General features: G+C 39.8%; 1 protein-coding gene across 1 annotated transcript in view; it reads right to left on the bottom strand.

Moving 5' to 3' along the window:
• Positions 1 to 21,153, bottom strand: part of CDK6 (cyclin dependent kinase 6) — a 123,004-nt gene that overhangs the window by 28,910 nt on the left and 72,941 nt on the right. Inside the window, exon 6 of the mRNA XM_089533214.1 lies at positions 3,216 to 3,325. Within this exon, the coding sequence (XP_089389340.1) occupies positions 3,216 to 3,325 (110 nt within the window). The remainder of the gene's footprint in view (positions 1 to 3,215; positions 3,326 to 21,153) is intronic.

The raw sequence follows: 21,153 nt of genomic DNA, 5'->3' as shown, positions 1-21,153 counted from the left end.
TCATGGGAGTCAGAGACTGTGAAGAAGAGGTCCAACCTGCAATGGGCTTCTCAACCCTCACTGTTACTAAGTGATGCCTGCCTGAAACTAGAGGGCTCAACAGACTGCCCTTTTGGAGCAGCCTGCAGCTGCCCCTTTCCTCACTGGATCGGGGCTGCGGCAACTACATGCTGTGGCCCTGATCTGGCCTTTCCACAGTGCAAAAAGAAGCTGCAAATAGCAGCTAGGTGTGCAGAAATGTTTGATCATTAGTTTCTGTAACAGAAGTTTGTATTCCTGTGTAATAGTACAAATAAGCCCCAGATAATGCATTTTAATTTTTAATTATGATCTTCCAAACAAAGTAGTTGCATATAACATTGACTGGGAATTAAATATATATAGCACAATTTATTTATTTATACCCCGCCCTTCAGCCCTAAAAGCTATCAGAGCAGCTCACAATTATTATTTTTAATTAGACGAATAATCCTGCTATAATGATCTGAGCTGTTAATAAAGTCTAATGTGTCCTGATTTCTTGACAAACTCAACAGAAAAGCTATCCACTTGAAATTCCTTCAAATATGTTACTTTAAAAAATAAAGATTACTAAATTTGCTTTTCTGTCAACGCGCTAAAAGTGAATTGCACAGCACGCAAAGTTTACATGCATGGAAATGCTTCCTTATACAAGTACAATGGTTTAGTAAGTTTGTGGAGTGTTAGCATTAGCTTTTTGCAGGATTCTCAAAACACTTTTCTTTGGATTCCTAAATTATCTTTTTAAATGCTTGACTTAACTTTAAAGCTTCTGCTATGCTAGAATTTGGAGGCTGAAGGAAAATTTCAGTGAGGGGAAGAAATCTTCTTTGGAAGGCAGTGCCCTCATTTGACCCTACCATCGCTATACTTCAGTCTGCATATAGACCTACGATGGATAGAATGTACATTTGAATATAATATTTTGATGTGCTGATTACTAAATTTAAGGAAATCTAAAAAAAAAAAAAAGCTTACATGACCCTGTCATGTATTGAACAATGTTAAACTGTGCAGTTCAGAATTTTTTCTCCCACTTAAGGTGACTTAAAAGCAACAATACCACCAAATGGTGGGAATATTCAGGAGAGTGAATCCATGCTTGAAATCCTTTAAAGAAGAACAATCAAGAAGAGATGAGGAAAAGGAAGCATAAGTCACCGTGATAATTAAGCAAACAATTTGGTTTGTTTCAATATTGACCAGACAGTCAAACTTAATTTCCCCTCTAAAAGAGCTACTGGTAGATAAAAAGCAGTTATGTGGTTCTCAAGAAAATTTTAACTGAAGTAACAATTCCATTTAGACACATTTGCTTCAGAAACAATCTGCGGGAACTTGGAAAACTTTATAGTTTATTGCTACTATAATATTGGCAATGTCTTGTTCTGCAATTTGTTTTGATCATAACATACCTCATACAGAAGATAAAAATATTTAATGTACGTTCTTTCAATATCATGAAAGTTTACCCTCATCAATTTGTAAACTGAATATTCAACAATGAAATTGTAGTATGCCAGGCTATGAACATGTTTGGTTGATTACTAATCATTTACATTTCCACTTCCAGCCCCAGCACTATTTTCAATTAGATTTAAATCAAGAATGTCACACTGGATTTTTCCAGCAAGTACAGACAAAATTTAGCTAGTTGGGCATCCCACAAAAATATTTTCCTTAACATCACAAATCAGTATTAATATAAATACAAAGAACTATTCTTAAGTACTTAAGCTGCAATCCCATTGGTCCCTGAGATAATGGCCAGAATCTCATTGTGTCTTGCAAATGCGTAATCTCTCCTAAGGAAATGGATCAACATTTTTGCCCACTACACAGCATTCACATTCAATTCAAAGTCATGGAAACAGAGCTGCACATGTGGTGCCACTGTGCATGTAGATGAGCATATGGATGTGAGTACACATTTGGTTGCACATTTGGGTACACAATCAGTTGCAAAGTGTTGCTATTCAACACAAGAGTCACACAGCAAAATCAGTAAGTAAGTTTGAATATGGAGATTTATAGCCTAGACTAAGGTTTTGCATACCCTCCAACTGTCTTGATTTGGCATAAGACAGGAAGTAGATTGGTGTCTACAAAAGCTCATGCTGCCAACTTCTTTATTTCAGTTAGTCTCAAAGGTGCTACAAGATCTCTCTACATACTGATGCTACAGTCTAACACAGCTATATCTTTGATTTTTAAAGAGCAAAAGTAGTTTGCACTCAGTTAAACCAAGAGTGGAGAGGGGACAAGAGAGGGTGGAATCTTACCCTCCCTCATTAGACTCAGGCAAAAACAAACTGCTTCAGCCTCTCCTAGCTTCTGCGATCTTCCTCATTTATAACTTTTGCCATCTTGACCACACTCTAATGCTGCTGAGCCAGATACATCCCAGTGTTCATCTGTGAAATATTGGAGAGTATCATCTTGGCCAAGTATCTCAGAGGCCAAAAGTTATATCAGATGCTAACAGATAGATCAGAAAGATATGAAGTTCTTGTTCAAAAGAAAAAATTGTATCTCAGATTCCTCTTCTCTGAATCTCCAGATATTCCTTTTAAAAGTTAGAGAAGTGAGAAAGCATGTGCATCAGGGAGGGGTTGGTGTTGCAGTGGAGGTCTGGATACACAGTGGCTGGCATCCCATTAGTGACATATGCAGGTGCAAGTCTATCTCATACCTGTGTATGTCTATTTTAGGGGGATCATTGAGGAGGTTGGTATTCTCTTTCATCCTCTGCAATGACCAAAACTCACTGTTTAGCCACTGCAGTTCCATCTTAGCCATTCAGTGACTGACGGAGAGTATGTGTGGGGGAACAGAGAAGTGTCTATGTCCCCCGAAACCAGTGATGGAGAACCTATGGCACACATGCCAGAGGTGGCACTCAGAGTCCTCTCTGTGGGCACATGTGCCATCGTCCCAGCACAGAGTTTGCCATAGTTTGTTACTAGAAAGCCAGAGGGACACGGCACTTTGCAATAAATAAGTGGGTTTTGGGTTGCAGTTTGGGCACTCAGCCTCTAAAAGGTTCATTATCATTGCGCCTAAACAAATGCAGACTGATGACATTATCCATTGTGACCTCTGGAATCCAAGGGTGTTGAGAGCAGAGATTAGCACAGTTCCACCTGTGGAAGTATCTACACTAAAATAATAAAAAGAATTAAATTATTTCTTACTTTCGACGGAACATCTCTGCAAAAATACAGCCAACACTCCAAAGGTCTACTGGTGTGGCATAACTGGATTGAAGCAAAACCTCTGGAGCTCTGTACCACAGCGTGACAACCTACAAAACAAAATGGAGGGAAACATTAGCAAAACGGTTTACCTCTAGAAATATCTGAAATCACCTCTAAAAAGGCAATATTTTGCTCTTTCCTTCTGTCTTTGTTGTGCTTTTTAATTGTAAACAATCAGACTTGTTGCCTTGTCATTCCCTTTTGTAAATACCTAGCTCTGCGTACCTCTTCACCATGTACAGATGTGAGAGTTGGACAGTGAAGTGAGCAGATAGAAAGAAAATCAACTCATCTGAGATATGGTGCTGGAGAATAATGCTGAGAACACCATGCCAGAAAGTCAAACAAATGGATACTAGAGTAGATCATGCCTGAGTTCTCCCTGGAAGTCACGAACCCGTTACAAACGGGCTGTTTTGTGCATGCGGAGCGCGCACTAGGGTTAGAAAGGGGCGGTGCTTCCGCACCCCCCTAACCTTAGTGCACGCTCTGCACACACAAAATGGCGGCGGCCGTTCCACACGGCCGCCGCCATGAGGACGTCACGACTGTGCCGCCTCTATACGGGACAGCGCGGAAGTGACGTCCTCACTCCGCACCAGGGCGCTTAGTGGGCCCTTAGCGCGGAGCAGGAAGGAGCTCCGTTTCATTTGGAAGTGTCTCACTCATGGAGTCACCATGAGTTAAAGTCCATGGTTAACAACAACAAAGCTCTAGATTAGGGTTGAGAACTGTTCAGCCCAACGTAGCGAAAGGTCCAGGCACATGTACCTGCTCAAATTTTGGTGGAAAAATTATTTCTCAGCAACTCCCCCCCCCCAAAAAAAAAAACCAAAGCAAAAAACAAAACAAAAATAGATTAAGGAAATGACATCCATAAAACCCAACATTATGGGAAATAACACACAAAATAAGATATATAGGATCTCCAAAAGCATACATTAGAGGAAAATGGGCACGAAAATGTGTGCAGAGGTTTGTGACCATAAAAATGTATACTAATTCTTAGGTAGATTTCAAACAAGATTCAGCTTTTCTCATGTACTTGAAACGAGGAATCTTTTGCACTGTAGTTGTGCCCCTGGCTCACTACTGGCAGACCAAGTAAAGTAAGTAACATACCTGAGATTTAATGCAAAGCTTGGAGATATTACTTTTTGAGGATTATTCAAGATAGGCTGGTAAGGGGCTGTGAGTTGTAGCCAAAAAAGCAACTTTTCCAAGCTCTGGCTAAATGTATAGAATGAAGTAGGAAAATATTAATTGCCTTTGCTTCTAGTAGTGCTGATTTCTGATATACAAAATTAGTTAATATTTAGGCTAGCTGAAAGGCCAGAAACCTCTAACAACTGAGCTGTACTCCCATTGACAGCCAGCATGGTGTTGTATTTTGAGTGTTGGACAAGGACTCTGGAGACCAGGTTTTGAATCCTCACTTGGCCATGGAAACCCACTGGGTGACCTTCGGCAAGTTACTCAGTCTCAGAGGATGGTCATAGCAAACACCCTCTGAAGGAACTTGCCAGGAAAAACCCATTATGGATTTGCCATGAGTTGGAAAGTGACTTGAGGGCATACAACAACAATACTCCCGCTTCCTTTAGGGGAAGTAAAAAATAGACAGATATGACTGCTTTCTTATTGTGTGTCATTAACATAAGTCTTTTCACCAGGAAATGCATATTCTTTTAGAGAACTAGAAAAGATGCAGTTGAAACAGTTATTTCTAAGTTCTTTCCAACTTGTTAAAAATGATTTTCTCTTGTCACAACAATGTTTGTACTAACTACAGTCAAGCCCAAACTGTATAATATTCCAACTCCTTTTATGGGGAATAGTCTTGCAGCAAGAAACAGCCATACTAATGTTCACTGGTTTTGTTTTTAACTGTGCTTGAACACTCACCTTCTAAAGCAGGAATGATTAACTATGGCCCTTGAAAACATATGGAAGGCCACGGTTGTCCACTCCTGCTCTATAGGACAGTGGGGAATGGGGAGGAAGCTCTTTTAAAATTCACCAAAAAATCTGGTGATCAGAAAGGAGAGGTTGTGCAAATTGTCACCAGTTAGGTGACTACCACTAGCCAATATATGCCCATGATATCTGCACAAACCTATCCCATGCAGCAATGTTGCAACTGACATGGCAGTTGGAAGGGGGAAATGGCATTTTGTCAGCAAAATGCTTCAGTTTGAATGCTGAGAACAATAAACTTATGGATGTGGTGTGTGTGTGTGTGTTAAACACTGCACAGTTGCTTTTGTCTGAAAGACCTTTTTTTTTTAGGCTTTCCTTTTCAGGCAATGTCATGCTGCCCAAAGGCATTGACATGAGAGTGCTGGTTAGGGAAGAGGGAAAGACATAAATTAGTAATTTGGAAATTTGTTTTTAATTCTTTAGCTTTTTTAAAAAAAAGAGCTGAAATGTTTTGAAGAGAAGATTGCGAACGGTTTTAGTAAAATGGACTTTGAATAAGCAGATCTACAACTGTGTAATGTTTTTGATGGAAACAATCATCACAGGATGTGTTATCTGCAGGCTTGAGGTTCAAGCTGAGAATGGCAAACTGTGTCTGCTTGCATTCAAAGAACTTGAATGAACGGAATAACCACAGATAACTTTTCTTGTTGCTAAGTCTTCTCTAAACCCCCAACAATAGTTTTATGATACAGTGAATCCATATGATGATTGAAGAACATTTCCCTCTTTTTCACCTTACTTTTCACAGAGAAATCAAAGAAATATTTGTGGATATTGCATTCACTGTTATAGATCAGGAAAAGTATAAATTATTCTGAAGACAAGATACGGTGAACTCAATAATTAGCACAGAACATCCTCTTTCTTGTTTCTAGTTCTATTTTTCAATTAAGTGAAAGTGTTTATTCAAGGTTAGTAAATTAGGTAGTAACTTAAATACCCCCAAAGCACCAGATCCTGTCTGAGTTTGGAAGCTAAGCAGGGTCAGTCCTGGTTAGTACTTGGATAGGTAACTGCCAATTAATACCAGGTGCTGTAGGCTATAGCTCAATGGAAAGAACTGACCAAACCGTATCTGCGTATCACTTGCCTAAGAAAATCCTGTGAACCTCATGGGGTTGCCATAAATTGACAGGTGACTTGAAGGTGCATAAACACATACATACTATGATTTTTTCCCCATAAAGAAGAACTTTTAGATATTGAAGTTTATCGCACGGGCTCTGAAATGGGCCTGTTGTGTTCCAAAACGGGGGCACGTACTGGCGCGCACGGAACAAACAGGATGGGGCTAGGGACGCATCTTAATGCACAAGGGAATGGTGCTGCTGGCACCGGGCGTTCCAATCATGTCCTACATCTGTTCCAGAGGGCACAATTTCTGAGAACGCTTTGGAAAAGTTCTCAGAAATCACATCCTCTGGAACGGATGTAGGATGTGATTGGAATGCCCGGCGGCAGTGGCGCCATTCCCTTGTGCAGTAAGATGCGTTCCTAGCCCCATCCTGTTCCGTGCACGCCCATGCGCACCCCCGTTTTGGAATGCAATGGGCCTCTTTCAGGGCCCATGCGACAAACTTCAAAGATTATATTTATATCCTGCCTTTTCCCCCAGTTTGGGACTCAAGTCAGCTTACAACAGTTAAAACAAACTACTGTATATACTCATATGTAAGTCTAGAAATTTTAGTCAAAAATTTGACCCCCAAAACCAAGTCCATTTACCCATGGGTCAATATAAATACTGCATTTTAACTCTTATTAGAAAAGGGAACTATCCCCTGGTGAAAAAAGTAAGAGTGTAATCTGCCCACTGCCCTGGAAACACTGACCCCCCTCTACTCGCTTATCCATTCAGCATTTAGTGTGAGCACAGACAGTTATGCCTGCTGGGATTTTTTTAAAGTTTTATGGCACTGTTTTGCTTTGCTTCATCCTTTAGATCCTTTGTCATATGCCCCTAAATTTTACCCTCGACTTATCCATAAGTCATATCAAAATCCACAATTTTGCCCCCAAATTTGTACTCGACTTATACATGAGGTCAACTTATAGTCGAGTATATGTGGGTAAGTTTTAAAAATTCAGTGTATGAAAATTAAACAAGTCACATAGAAGTGTCCCAGAGGACCAGGATTTACTGGAGGAACTGTATGCCCTGGAAGGATCAATCTTCCTTTTATATATCAACAGAAATCAACTTTATGGACAAGAAAAAGCCAAAAGAGATTAATAGAAGGGTGGACAAACCGTAATGTTCTTGGTCTCTTGCTCCCATTAGCCATAGTCAGCATAGCAAATAGTAATGAATTGCACTCTCACAACATCTAGAGTGTTATAGTTTGCTCACTCTGGGTATCTTAGGGTGCATAGATGTAGATACACATTTTATCTACAGCGTAGAAATGATGCAGTTGAACACTACTTTGAACTGCTGTTGCTCCATCCTATGGAATCCTTGACTTTATAGTTTTACAAGGTGTTTAGTTTTTGTCTGTTAAAGCATACTTGGGCCTCACAAAAGTACAAATCCTAGGATTCTGTAGGATGAAGCCATGGCAGTTAAAGTGATATGAAGCAGCTTTATTTCTACAATGAAGATGCACTTCTACTTTTATGGATATTTTCTCAGCTGAGACAGTCAGTATGGTGCCCTGGTTTGAATGCTGGACTAGGATTCTGGAGATTGGGGTGTAAATTCCCACTCAGCAATGGAAACACTCTCTTGGCCTAAGACAATTGTGGTAGACTTTAGCTTAATAAAACACCCATGGCAGGATCACCATGAGCTACAGTCTAGTTCAAGCCATGTAACAACAAGCTCCCTCCCTTTGGAACCTGCTCAGAATTCCACTTTGCATTCTTGCTCCATTGTAATCATTGGGCCCGAACAGACAGTCCAAAATAAAGCTGCTTCGGGTCACTTTGGAGGCATGCTGTTTAAATGACACATACATCTTAAGATGCCAGAAGCTGTGCCAAAGCTGCGCTCCAGTCCTTAGGACTGGACTGTGGATTTGGCATGGCTTCTGGCTTCTTAGGGCACATGCAGCATTTAAACAGCATACCTCCAAAGTGATCTGAAGCAGCTTTATTTTGGCGTGTCCACACTGGGATCTAGATTGGATCTGCAGTGGTTGATTATTCCTGGATCTGTCTTCTTTATATTTCAAAGATTGTGCTATAACATAAAATTCACAACCTTTAGCTATAGTCCAGTGGTCCCCAAACTGTGCCCTTCAAGAGATTTTGGACTTCAGCTTTCAGAAGCCTCAGCCATGTTGGCCCATAGTCTGGGATTCTGGGAGCTGAAGTCCAAAATCCCTTAAAGAGTACAGTTTGGGGACCACTAAACTATACCATAAGCTGAGGGGAAAAAATTACTGAAACACCTGTTAAACCTACATAATTCATTCCATGATTCCATTTAGCTTCCTAGTGAGGTTACAAAGATGAAAAATTGACTTTATATAAGTATGCTCCTATTTACTGATTTAATTTACTCATCACCTTTCTCTCAGGCCAGGACCCAAGGTGCCTTCCATAACAACAAGTCAAAAACTTTTACAAAAGGTTTTAAAAGCAATTGTAAAACACCACATTATAACACTAGAAAATTGGTTTAAAATCATACAAAAGTTACTATGGCCAAAAAAACATCGCAGAAGTAATCCAGTTTGAGACCGCTTTAACTGCCCTGGCTCAGTGCTAGGGAATCCTGGGAACTGAAGTTTATTTTGGCACTGGAGCTCTCAGATAGAGAAGGCTAAGTGTCTCACAAAACTACAGTTTCCAGAATTCCCTAGCACTGAGCCAGGCCTGTTAAAACAGTCTCACACTGGATTACAGTATTTCTGCAGTGTGTTTTGGACTTTAGAAAGTGCTATCCTATATTTGGGATTTAAAAGTATATTTAGGTAATACCTCCTTTTAATATACTGCTGCTAGTTCATATATTATAAAAATAGCTACTTGAACATGCAGTGTCTATTCCTAAGCCTGATTGTCAAGCATAAATATAGTTCAAATACCTAAGTAATATCTAAATACTTAAAAACATCCACAGGACTGATTTTAAAAAATCAGAAATCTAAATAAATAAATAAACAATGCCCAAATGTATTCATTCAGTTACTCCCAAAATCACTGATGTTCAACAGTTATAATGAACCACATTATTTTCTTGGGCTGATTTTGGAAGGACTAAGAATAAGAGCTATACAAAGAACAGAGGAATGGACTATTGCTTTGTTAACACTTCTTGCTTCACCAACGCTGTTTGCTAATGCTATACCTGTGTTCATGTAAGCCAACACTGTAAGACTTTGTACACTCAGAAAAGGAACATCTCATGTGTTGTCAATTTCATTTGACCTTTAGAGAAGATGGTATATTGAAGTAATTAATAGTTTGGAGCGTTCTGAAGAATGGCTCATTCATAAAGAGCTTCTTGTATAGAAGCTGCATTCTTTATTCCAGTGCTGCTGTACTTGCAATTTATTTAACATACTGAATTAGCTGGATTGCCTGTTTTTATTCTTATAAATAACTCCCTCATTGAAATAGTTCAACTTTCAAAGTGCTGGTTATAACTATAATTTGTTTGTTTGTTTGTTTGTTTGTTTGTTTGTTTAATATGCCACCTTTCTCCCAGAATGGATCCAAGGTGACTCATGGATAAACAACATTTTAAAAAAAATCCCTATACAGTTTGGGTCCCAACTATCTGAAACACTGTGGGCTCGAATAGACAGGCCAAAATAAAGCTGCTTCAGGTCACTTTGGAGGTATGCTGTTTAAAGGATGCATGTGTCCCAAGAGGCTGGAAGCTGCGCCAAAGTGTCCTAAGGACTGGAGCGCAGCTTTGGCACAGCTTCTGACATCTTAAGGTGTGTGTGTCATTTAAACAGCATACCTCCAAATTGACCCAAAGCAGCTTTATTTTGGCCTGTGTGTTTAGCCCATGTACCTCCCTTTATGAACCTGCCTGCATTTTAAGATACTAGAGGGAAGGCTTTTTCTCAGTTGCCACAACACCAAAGGTACATCCAAGTAGGAGAGCGTGCGATAAAATGGAGTTCTGGGCCCCATCCCATTCCGTGTGCGCGTGCACACACACTTAGAACACACTGGGCCCATTTTAGGGCCAGTGCGATAAACTCCAAAGTCTAGCCTCCCCTGATTCCTGCTTCTCATATTCCAGCTTTGGACTGTCCTTTCACCTCTGAGCACCTGAAAAGCTGAATGTTATTTCAGCTTGAGTCCAGTTGTGTCATTAGCCACAGTGCTACTTGCAATTGTCCTCTGCTTTCCCCAGTAGCTCATTCAGTGCCTTCCAAACGGGGAGTCTCCTCTTCTGGAACTACAGTTGGCCGTCCACATTTGCAGCTTCAACTTTTGTGGATTTGATTATTTGTGGGTTTGATTAATATGTTCTCTCAAGGAATCCCTAGGTCTTCCAGTGTACCTCTGCCAGAAGTTGGCCATAAAGTTGTGCTGGAGAACATATATGTTCCTAGAGAAAACCCTTCTCTAGGCATTTGGAGGTCCTCCAGCATGATTCTATGATCAACGTCTGCCAAACATTGATCACAGAGTTACACTGGAGGACCTAGAGATTCCTGGAGAGGTGTTCTCTTAGATAAAAAGAATAACGTATTTTTATTTGTGGTTGTTCCACATTCCCAGGGATCCTTCACCCATAATCCCAGCAAATGTGGAGGGACCACTGTATTTCATTTCATTTTGGATTGTCTCATCATAGGGTTTTTATGATAAAAGATCTCCAAAAGGAGGTGTATTGGTGCCTCACTTAGCACAGTACTGTAATAATAAGCACTAGCTGTGGTGCCTCTGCTATTATCCCTGAAATATCTTCTGCCAGTGTCACCCTACATTGCTGCTGCTGCTGCCCATGAGCCGTTTGGCACATTTAGTCTGGTTTCTTAACAACATGGGAAACATGTCATTGTGTGACATGGGAGTCCCTACCAGCAGCACTGCTACCATTGGAATAGCCTCTTGAATCACAGGAGCATGCAATCCCACCATCATGGAAAGGTAGTGCCTTTAGCACCTACCTTTCTCCTAATATGAGGCCCAAGGCAGTTTACACTGTAGGTGAAAGCAAAATAAACTAAAACAGCATGTAGAACAATCCTAATAAAATTCTGTTTTAAAATATTTTTAAATGTTTGAAATATAAAGCTAAATATAAAGCTAAAACTCTAGCATGTCCTATTTAAAAATCCTTCTTCCACAACAAATTAAAAACTCAAAGACCTGTCTAAATAAAATTAGTCACAATGCATTACTCTTTTGGAATAATGAGGGGTTTCCCAATGGCAAAATATTCTAAATGTTAGGGCAAATCATGCTGGGAGGACAGACTTCTGGCCTCCTCGCAACTGTTTTTCCCTATTTGAAAAATGCAAAGAGTAATTTAATGAGTAGCAATAACAATGCTACTGCAATTCTTTTGGGTGACTTTAACAACAACTACTTTGCTGAGCTCTGTAAGAAGCAATACAACACATTAAATATATATTTTGAAATGATAGCATTCCAAGTTCTGGCTTTGTGGTAACAACCATACAGCATCTTTTCAATCAAATTTCTGTTTGTTATGTCCTCTTATGTAATATCTAACCTTCTTTATAGATTGCCAGTTTAAATGGGTATTATTGTTCACAGCCTACTGGTGAAAATATCAGAACAACTTTTAAAAATAAGAACTGATCAAAGCAAATAAAGGAGGTTCCAGAAGTACTTATCACAGCACTTTCATGTCAACATGTATATATGTTATATGGCCTATATTAAGATGTTTGTGTCTTCTAAAGAAAGAAAAGAAAACAAAAAGCTACAGAACAAAGCTCAAATGGAAGAGTTGTTCTTTTTCTTTTGCAGTTTAAACACAAGACTACTCAGAATTTTCTGTTTCTAGGAAGAACCACATTCCTAGAATGTTGATGCTGTTAGAATATTTCTAGGTATATCCGTTCTTTCACTATATGTAGAAGCATGCATGTATATAAACACCAGTGGAAGGCACCTCATCTCAGTATAGTGGTTTTTAAATAAAGCCTCATGCATTAGGGACATTACCAGACAGAACTGGATCTTAAAGAGTTCCTAATCAAGCAGTGGCTATAGCATATGTCAAGACTAGCAGTAGATTTAAAATCTTACACAGCTCTTGCATCTACAAAGCCTAACATTCCAGTTAAAAGGTCATTCTTTGAAAATATTTTTTTGCCACAGAACCACCCAGTTTTAGGATTTCTGTGTTGCGTTTTACACCTTGAGGCCAAGTCTCAAAGGCAAAGACCCATCATACCCTCCCTTCAGTAAACAAGAGCCTTTAGGAGTGATAGCTAGGAAGGGTATGTATTTAGGCAAGGTTTCTCTTTTCACATACCTATTTATTGTGAAGCACAATGTTTGGCCTAAATACCCTAAAGGCAGCAGATCTAGTCTGATCTTGGAAGCTAAGCCCTGGGAGACCAACAATGCATACCAAGTGCTGTAGGCTATGTTTCAGAGGAAGGAATTGGCAAAACCACCTAAGAGTATTCTTTGCCTAAGAAACTCATAGTGTTGCCATAAATCGGCAGGCGCCTTGAAGGCACATACACACACTCACACACACAAAATCCTATATATCCTGACTTAAAAGCAAGCCTTCTAGTGCTCAGCCAGCTGTATTAATTAATTGGATAATTAATTACTTTATATACCATCTTGCTCCTGAAGTGGGACCCAAGGCAGTTCACAAAAAGAATTAAAACCTAACAATAAAAGTTTAAAGACAATTAAAAATAATTACACTGAAACAGTGTAAAATACTTCAAAAGGCGTACAAAAGTTACAAATAAAGCAGACAAAAGTTAAAAATTACTCATTAAAAGCCTGCTTAAACAAAAAGGTATTTTCATGCCAGCCTAGCTTCCCATGGAAGGGTATTCCAGAATGAGGGAGCAGCTACTAAGGGGGCGTTCCCACCTGGCAGATAAAATGGATTATATTGGCGCGATTCTGATTTGGATTATGTTCCGGGAATAATTTGAATTTTTTCCATCGTTTCCATTACCAAAAGGGGCAAATTACCTCGATTCATTTAGACTCTGCTTTCGTTCCCATTTATTTTAAATCACTTTATTTTAAAGCAGATTAACTTGCTCCCCATTCCCATTTGTGTCCACAAGCTGTCAATCAAGTGCCTAGGCTTCAGACGTCACAAGTCTAGGGTTATTTTATTTTTAGGGCAGCCAATGAAAATTGGCTGTATCCAAGGCTCTTCTGTTGTGTCTCCCCAGACTAGAAGGAGGCTTGGCAAATCGGATCAAGGAGGAGAAGGCAGCGGGCTTCATTATTGGGGAGAGAATCTTTGGGGAAGAGAGAAGATAAGGCTCGACCCCCCCCCTCAGATCCCTGGGCGTCCAGGCTCTCCTTTCCCAAAAATCGCTTTGCCTCCCCCATTGCTCCTTGGGCTGTTTGGAGGGCGATAAAGTAGGCATGTATTGCAAAGCCCATCTGCTGCTCAGGCGCTCATGCAGAGGTGAAAAAAGAAAAAAGAATAGTTAAAAATTGTGTTCAATGGCTCTCCTCACACATCGGTCTATGAATGAGGAGCAGAGGGGAGGTAAATGCTATACGAATGGAAGAACATGGTGCCGGCGATGCAGAAAGAAAACAAAGAGGGTGATACCCCTAGGCCAGCCCCTTGAATGTTGCTCCTCCCATCTCCAGGTTCCTGAATCAGAAACCCTTTCATTCCCATTTGGATACCGCAAATCGTACCCCGCTTTCAAAAATAACCCGCGTTATAACCTACTATTTTTTTTAAACCGGTTTATAGGCGTCTAATTCGAATTATACGATATAATTTGATTTTGAATCGAATCACAGTGGAAATGATTCCGGGGCATTGAGGAACTAATTCGGGCATCAGTGGGAACGACACCTCTTAATTCGCTTCATGATCTGCTTTATAGGCAAGTGAGAACGCGACCTAAGAAGACTCTTCTTCTGTATCCTCACCAAATGAGAATGTGATAGTGGTAGGATGGTGGGAAGTTATCTTTTAAAAGTTATTTGTACCTGATCCTTGTAGACCTTGAAAAGCAACCAGTTGCCATTAGTAACTGCAGTGTTTAAAAGCAACACTGCAGAATATTTGCTTTAGATCAGCTGCGACATTGGAGCATGTCTTGTAATTTTGTGCTTAAATGCACAGCACTATTGAAACTTTTAGAAATAGAGGGGTTTGTGTATAGTTTTGCAAGTATGTGTGGGTGTTTTAATGTTAAAAACACAGAGAGTCGAAAGACATCAAGGAAACACTGTCAATTCTAGACAAGAAAATAAGTGACTTGCATCTCATAAAATGGATTGTAGTTCACAAAAGCTTATGGTGTAAATTCTCCCCCGCCCAACCACTTAAGTCTTGTAGGTGCTATTGGATACCCTTACATTTTAAAAATAAAATAAAAGGTACCTCTGATTGAACCTGAGACTTCCGCAACCTGGTATCCCAGATTTGTATTCCCATTACCACCAAACAGATCAGCTTGCTGTCATGCGATTTCAAGGTTATGGGAGTTGTAGTCCAAGCCATTCAGACAGTGCTGAGTTAGGGAGGACTGCTCTACTTTGATATGATAGCTCTGATTCTTAAGATGTTGCTAGCACTGGATTCAAATACTGAAATCTCAGTATCAGATTATATGGAGGAACAGCTGACCCAGTATCAGACAATATGGGGGTAATGGCTGATTGGTGCAATTTGATGTTTTCCAAAAAGGAGGAGGAAATTAGTTTGATTTAATAAACTTCTAAGAGGTCTGAGTTAATCTGAAATGGTAATTTGGGACTAGTCAGGTTTAAGGAAGGTACTGCTTTTTAGATATTTTTATGGCATCTGAAGTCCAATAATATATAAAGGACGAAAGTCCTTCTGAACAGTTAATAGCTTGGCCAGACAAACGATGAGACAAGAGAGATATCTAGAATAATTGAAAGATGGACAATTACTTTAAAATTCACATTTAATAGGACCATTAATCAATAGAATACATTTACAAAAGTACTAGGTCCAAGATCCATCAGCTTTTTTTAAATAGCACCCAGGGGTCCTGGACTGATTTATTGATTTATAGATTATTTATTGTGGCCATATGTATCTGGAAGACAAAGCTCAATTAACAACGGAAATACAGGATTACCCCAAATGAAATGTACAAGTCTCATCCCCTGGGCATATCAGACATTTCAGGCAAATAATGACTGCTCCAAAATAGAAGAGAAGGTCAGAACTTGGAAACTTTGGCCCCAAACACACTGCAGACATAATTTAATTTGAGACTACTTTAACTTTTCTGGCTTAGTGCTAGGGAAGCTTGGGAATTGTAGCTTATTGTGGCACCAGAACCCTCTGACAGAGAAGGCTAAATGTCTCACAAAACTACACTTCCCAGAATTCCCTAGAACTGTGCTAGGGCAGTTAAAGTGGTTTCAAACTGGATTATTTCTGCAGTGTGTTTTGGCCTTTTGTTTTCATACTACAGATTCCAGAACTCCCCACGAGGATGGCTGGTGGCACATTGGCTAAGTGCTTCTAGGAGCTGCAATCGAACAGGTAATTTCACTTTCTGGCTAAGGTGCCACTGCAAGAAAGTCAGATCCTGTCTGGCTTCCCTGTGATTCAAGCTGTAAAGAAAGACCTTTTCTAACACAGGAGCAATATATATGGTTCTCTGTTCTGTGATAACCAGAATACAGGGTACAACCTTTGTATCTGAAATTCAAGATTATGTAGCTGACTGTTATGTTGTGGATAGACTTGCTTATAATCTGTTTCTAAAAAGCACTTTCTTTTCACAAGTTGAAGGGTCACAGACAAATACACAATGCCAAAGAATGTTCAAGGTAACAAGTGCTTTCATGTTTCTAGTTCTCATGTCTGAAGGCACTACATCCAGCTAAAGGACAGCAAGATAAGAATGATATTGCTAGTTACTAACAAACACTAGATTAAAAAAGGGGGGGCTCTTATGGCTGCTGATTATATGACAGCATTCTACACATTCCTCGAAGTCAAGAAAGTTTTGCCTGAGAAAGGCAGCTATATTACATATGAAGCACTATGAAACAAGCCTAGTTCTGTGTTTCCATATTTCCTAGCAATGGTACATCCCACCTTGTTGTCCCCCTCCATCTTTCCCCCTGGAACAAAAATGTTGTTCCAGATAGACAGGAATAATACATGTGTGAATGTATGTGAGAGAGGGAAAGTGTGCGAGAGAATGTGTCTTACAGTTTCTGCTAAAACCTGTACCTCTGTATGCTGCCAGGACAGAGAGATTCTGTAGAAAACTGTGGCTGAAAGCCAATGTTTACAATCCCTTGGGTGAGAAATACAGGGTGAACAGTTCTTAAAGGCAGGCTCCACAAGCCTTTGCTGTTGCCGCCATGACCTTCTGCCTCTGTTCCAAAACAGATCCCTTGTTAACCCCTTGGAGGATGTGGCCACAACATTTTAGGAAGGAAATAACTTTCCTTACAAAGGATGCTTTCCCTATCCCACCCCAGGCATAAACCTGTCAAGACTCTGGCAGTGACACAGAATACTGGGATAACAGTGTGTTCCAAATCCACTACCCAGGTCACAGGAAAGAGCCCCCTTCTCTCTGCCCAAAGGGTCACTCATATGCTAGATGCAGACATGCACTCCCTCTCTGTTTCTCTCTCTGTTCCTCAAAGTGCCAAGGTTCCAGCTGCAAACAATGGACTACAGATTACAAGGCTGTGAAACAGCATAGCCAGTCTGCAAGAGAGAAGGAAGCATCCAATTTAGGAAGAAATGCTTTCTTCCTGCCTAGCCAATGAGCGCAGCTGAAGCTGGTAGTGGTGATTCCTCCTCCTGGCAAATTCTCACTAGACTCAAAATTAAAGACAGGCCGGCGCTAAAAGGGAGCATTCACTCTTAGGTGGACCTCAGAGATTTTAGTTTCTCTTCTTCTGAATAAAGCATAGTAAACAGTACCCCTCTATAGCTTAGGCATCTTTTATTGCTTTTATTACAAACGTGCCTCAGATTTTATGAAACTGTACCCACCGCTAAATTTCTTACCAACCCTAGAAGCCTTGCTGAGTTTACTGGTTTTTTTCCCTGCAGTGTAACTTCTGCATCGCTCTACCACTGCCTCCCTCTCATTGACCTGCTATCAAAGCCCCCCCAGGTGCAACTATGGCCTGTTACAGACAGCCAAAATAAAGCTGCTTCGAGTCACAGTGGAGGTATGGTGTTTCAATGATGCAAGAGTCCAGAAGCCACACCAAAGCCACGCTCCAGTCCTTAGGGCTGGAGTGTGGCTTTGGTGCGATTTCTGGACTCTTAGGACGCATGCATCATTGAAACACCATACCTCCACTGTGACTCGAAGCAGTTTTATTTTGGCTGTCTGTAACAGGCCTATGTTAAGGTTGCCAATTTTTTTGCTGGCTCCTCCTGTCAAGTCAGAACCTAGCCTTAATTTGTTAAATGCTTGACTAAAGACATTGGGAGAAAGCTTTCAAATTATTGGAATGAAAAGGTCACCGATCAGTTTTAAAGGCTGAATTATAATAGCACAAGTTTATATCCCCCCCCCATAGTTTTTCATTTCTTATGCCTTTACTTATTTTTTGCTATTTTTCTTTATCCAAAAAGCTTCTTTACTTAAATATATATTTTTTTAAAAATTGTTTTAAATTTTTGAAGCAATTTCTATCAATTCAAAAATGGTATGCACTACTGTATTATTTATTTTCTGCTAAAATTGTGATAGAAAGTAGTATAAAAATCAAAATTAAAGCTACGATGACATAAATAATCCTTATTATAATCAAAGTTATGATGACAAAGAAAAGTTCTCTGAGCTATTAAAAAATGGGAGACAAAAAGAAAAGTGGCAACATTAACTCCTGCCTGTTCGCTATGCCTCCTCTGTGATGATGATCCCTCTCATTCACTTTTTTTGTTAGTTATCCTGATATTTTTCATTCAGGGGAGGCACAAGAATAAGATGATAATTAGAGAGAGAGAGAGAGAATAAATTGTCAAAATTAATTTGTTACTCTAAATTTGTTACAATCTGAAAACAACAGTTTTCAAATTCATTATCGAAGTGCCAGTGACATTATTGTGAATAATGATCAACATTATTTATTACTTTCATTTGTTATTGGTTGTTTTGGTAGTGTTAAAATCATTTTAATGTTATATTTTAAAAATTAACAAATTAATTTATGAAGTAATGAATGAAATTCCATTAATTAATTTTTTTAAAAAAAAATCTGTTACTTAATTAACTTTTAGTAGTTTAATGTTGTCTTGTTAGCATGAAAACGAACATTTTCCAGACTGTCCCTGGTGGGACAGTCAGATAGAAAGATGAAAGGTCTAGCAGCCAGGAAGTTACAAGCCTACATCCAACCTCTTTTTCATATGTGAAACCATACTTACAGTAGCATTTCCATTCAAGAGAAGCATTGTAGGTTATTGGGTTTTTTAAATGAAAAAGACGTGCAAGGGACCGTGGGAAACAATTCTTCCCCCCATCCAATCCAAAACACTAAAATGTGGGGAACATGGTGCCATTGTCCCCACATGGCCACTAGAAGGCATGAAGGCTATTTTTAGTTTTAAAAATTAAAATATTGTGGTCAGACAGAGGTTTAGGGAGGGTCAATTGGTGGTGTTGGTGGGCTTGTGCAGCCACCCATGGGTGAACATCATCTGAAGTACATTATTACCTTCATTTTGTTTTTATGAATTGTAAGTAAGCTAAACTCAACTTTGTATATGTTCTTACATTTCCTTTCTTCCTTCCCTCCCTCCCTATCTTTATTTTAGACTGTAAGCCATTCTATGACAGACTGAGGTGAATTCACAGTGGTCATTCTAGAGCTAATACATGCCAACAAGCCCTGACCTCTGGATATAACAGAAATTGGCAACCTGTACATGCAATCCAAAGCATGGTCTTATGCACTTATGCACATTTTACTTTACTTTTTACTTATGCACATTTCATGCAATACTTTCCATTTTTGCTTTACTTGCATCTGCAGTTTGACAACATGTATCAAATCTGTTCAGTGATCATTTAATTATCTGCCCTTGAAACTTACCAAATACTTTTAGCCCCTGATTTCAATTGCTTCCTGCAGATATGTGTGTGTGTTAGAGAGAGGGAGAGGGGGGAAGGGGAAAGAATAATCACTTAGCATACTGTAAAACATCCACTTAACAGTAAGTCAATTGCTTAATTGTCAAGAATGATGGACAGTACAGAAAAGTTATATTAAAGCTCCTCAGTTATGGCACTTCCTATTTTTACCCCAAGCAATCATGTTAAGTCACAGGCCTTTTCATTACATCAGCTAGCTCTAAATTCTTTCACTTCATTGATAAGTTTTAGAAAGGCTGCTTTCATTGCACCCATGTGTCCCCTAAAGGCAGCTGTTGTCCTGCATTTTTTGCATTTTTCCTCCTCCTTAATATTATGCAGCTACAAAACAGCAAAAGCAGCTTCCAGTATTGCTTTACAGACATTTGGGTATTCTGAAGACAGTGTTTTTACTGACTGCAACAAAATCAATACATACATGCAGCTAACAAGTGATCTGTTCCATACACAGCATATAGTTAACACGGCACAACTGAAGCCAAAATATACACAGCTAAAAGGAATGTTACAGGGGGCCTCTCTCTCACTGAACAAAGCAGGCTCAGTTTGGCTCTTTTTCTCTAGCACTACCACATCCGCACATCGTTAGCTGGAAAATTCCAGATATATGCTGTAATTTTTGTGCAATCCCCCCCTTCTCTCTCCCTTCAGTGTCCAGATGCCATTCCCCTTCTCTCCCTCCCTTCCTTATCTGTCCCTGATAGTTTGGTTCTTTGCCAGCTGTGGCCAACAATTAATACAACCAAAACCTGTGATGTTGTGGGGGGTGGAAGAGAACACTCCCTGGCAACTGGCACAGCCTCACAGGAAATACCAAATAAAAACTTTTATTATGTATTGTTTAACTATTTTGTTTGCCTGTAGGCCACCCTGCTATTGGTGCAATTTAGCAAAGCAAGCTTCGTCTGGATGAGCTGTGCGTAGACTCATTGTTTCCAGAATCTGTCACGCACAATCATTGCTTCAGCATGTGGCTCCCTAAAGAAACAAGGAGAATCGGCATGGCAGGCCTCCAGGCCCCTTGCCCCCCCCCCCCCCCGAGTTCCTTTTCATTAGCCAACTAGTGACCAAATGTTAAAATGGATGAGTAACCTTTTAATATTCATGTAATTAATTTACTTTCCCCCCTTTAATTATGAAAGCCCTTGCACGGAAAAAGCCATAGTTTTTAAAAAAAAAAGCACCAGCAGCAAAGGACCAAAGAGAGCAAATGAGCTCCCCCTCACTTTCCTTTCCTTTAACTCTCCCTCCCTCCCGCAACCAAACCCCCATCTGCTTGTTCTTTGGGACATGGAAGGTACCAAGAGTACCATTATGCATGGTTGCAAGCAGAACTGAACGGTAGGGGAAATTCCAGGGCTTACAACTATGTCTCTAGCGTTCCTTCAGTGTATTAATTAGTCTGGTATTTTAAATAGATGGTCCCTGTGCTTTTTTCCCCCTTGCTCCAAATATAATAGCAATGGGAGATTAAAAAAAATCTTTTCATCAACATGCAATTACAACATATACTTCCTCATCTTAATCAACTGGCTAATCCACTGACGCATACAGCCATTCTTTCAGAATCTGAAAACAAAACAGACTTGCTCTTGATTCACTTCACTTGGAGGCAAGCAATGGTTCATATATAAACCAGTTAGCATAACAATTCCACA

Source organism: Sceloporus occidentalis, unplaced genomic scaffold (genome assembly GCF_023333645.1).
Source record: "Sceloporus occidentalis isolate IW3139 unplaced genomic scaffold, rSceOcc1.0.p SCAF_7, whole genome shotgun sequence".
Taxonomy (NCBI): Eukaryota; Metazoa; Chordata; class Lepidosauria; order Squamata; family Phrynosomatidae; genus Sceloporus; species Sceloporus occidentalis.
Note: the sequence above shows the minus strand (reverse complement) of the source record. Positions and strands in the feature narration are given on the sequence as shown.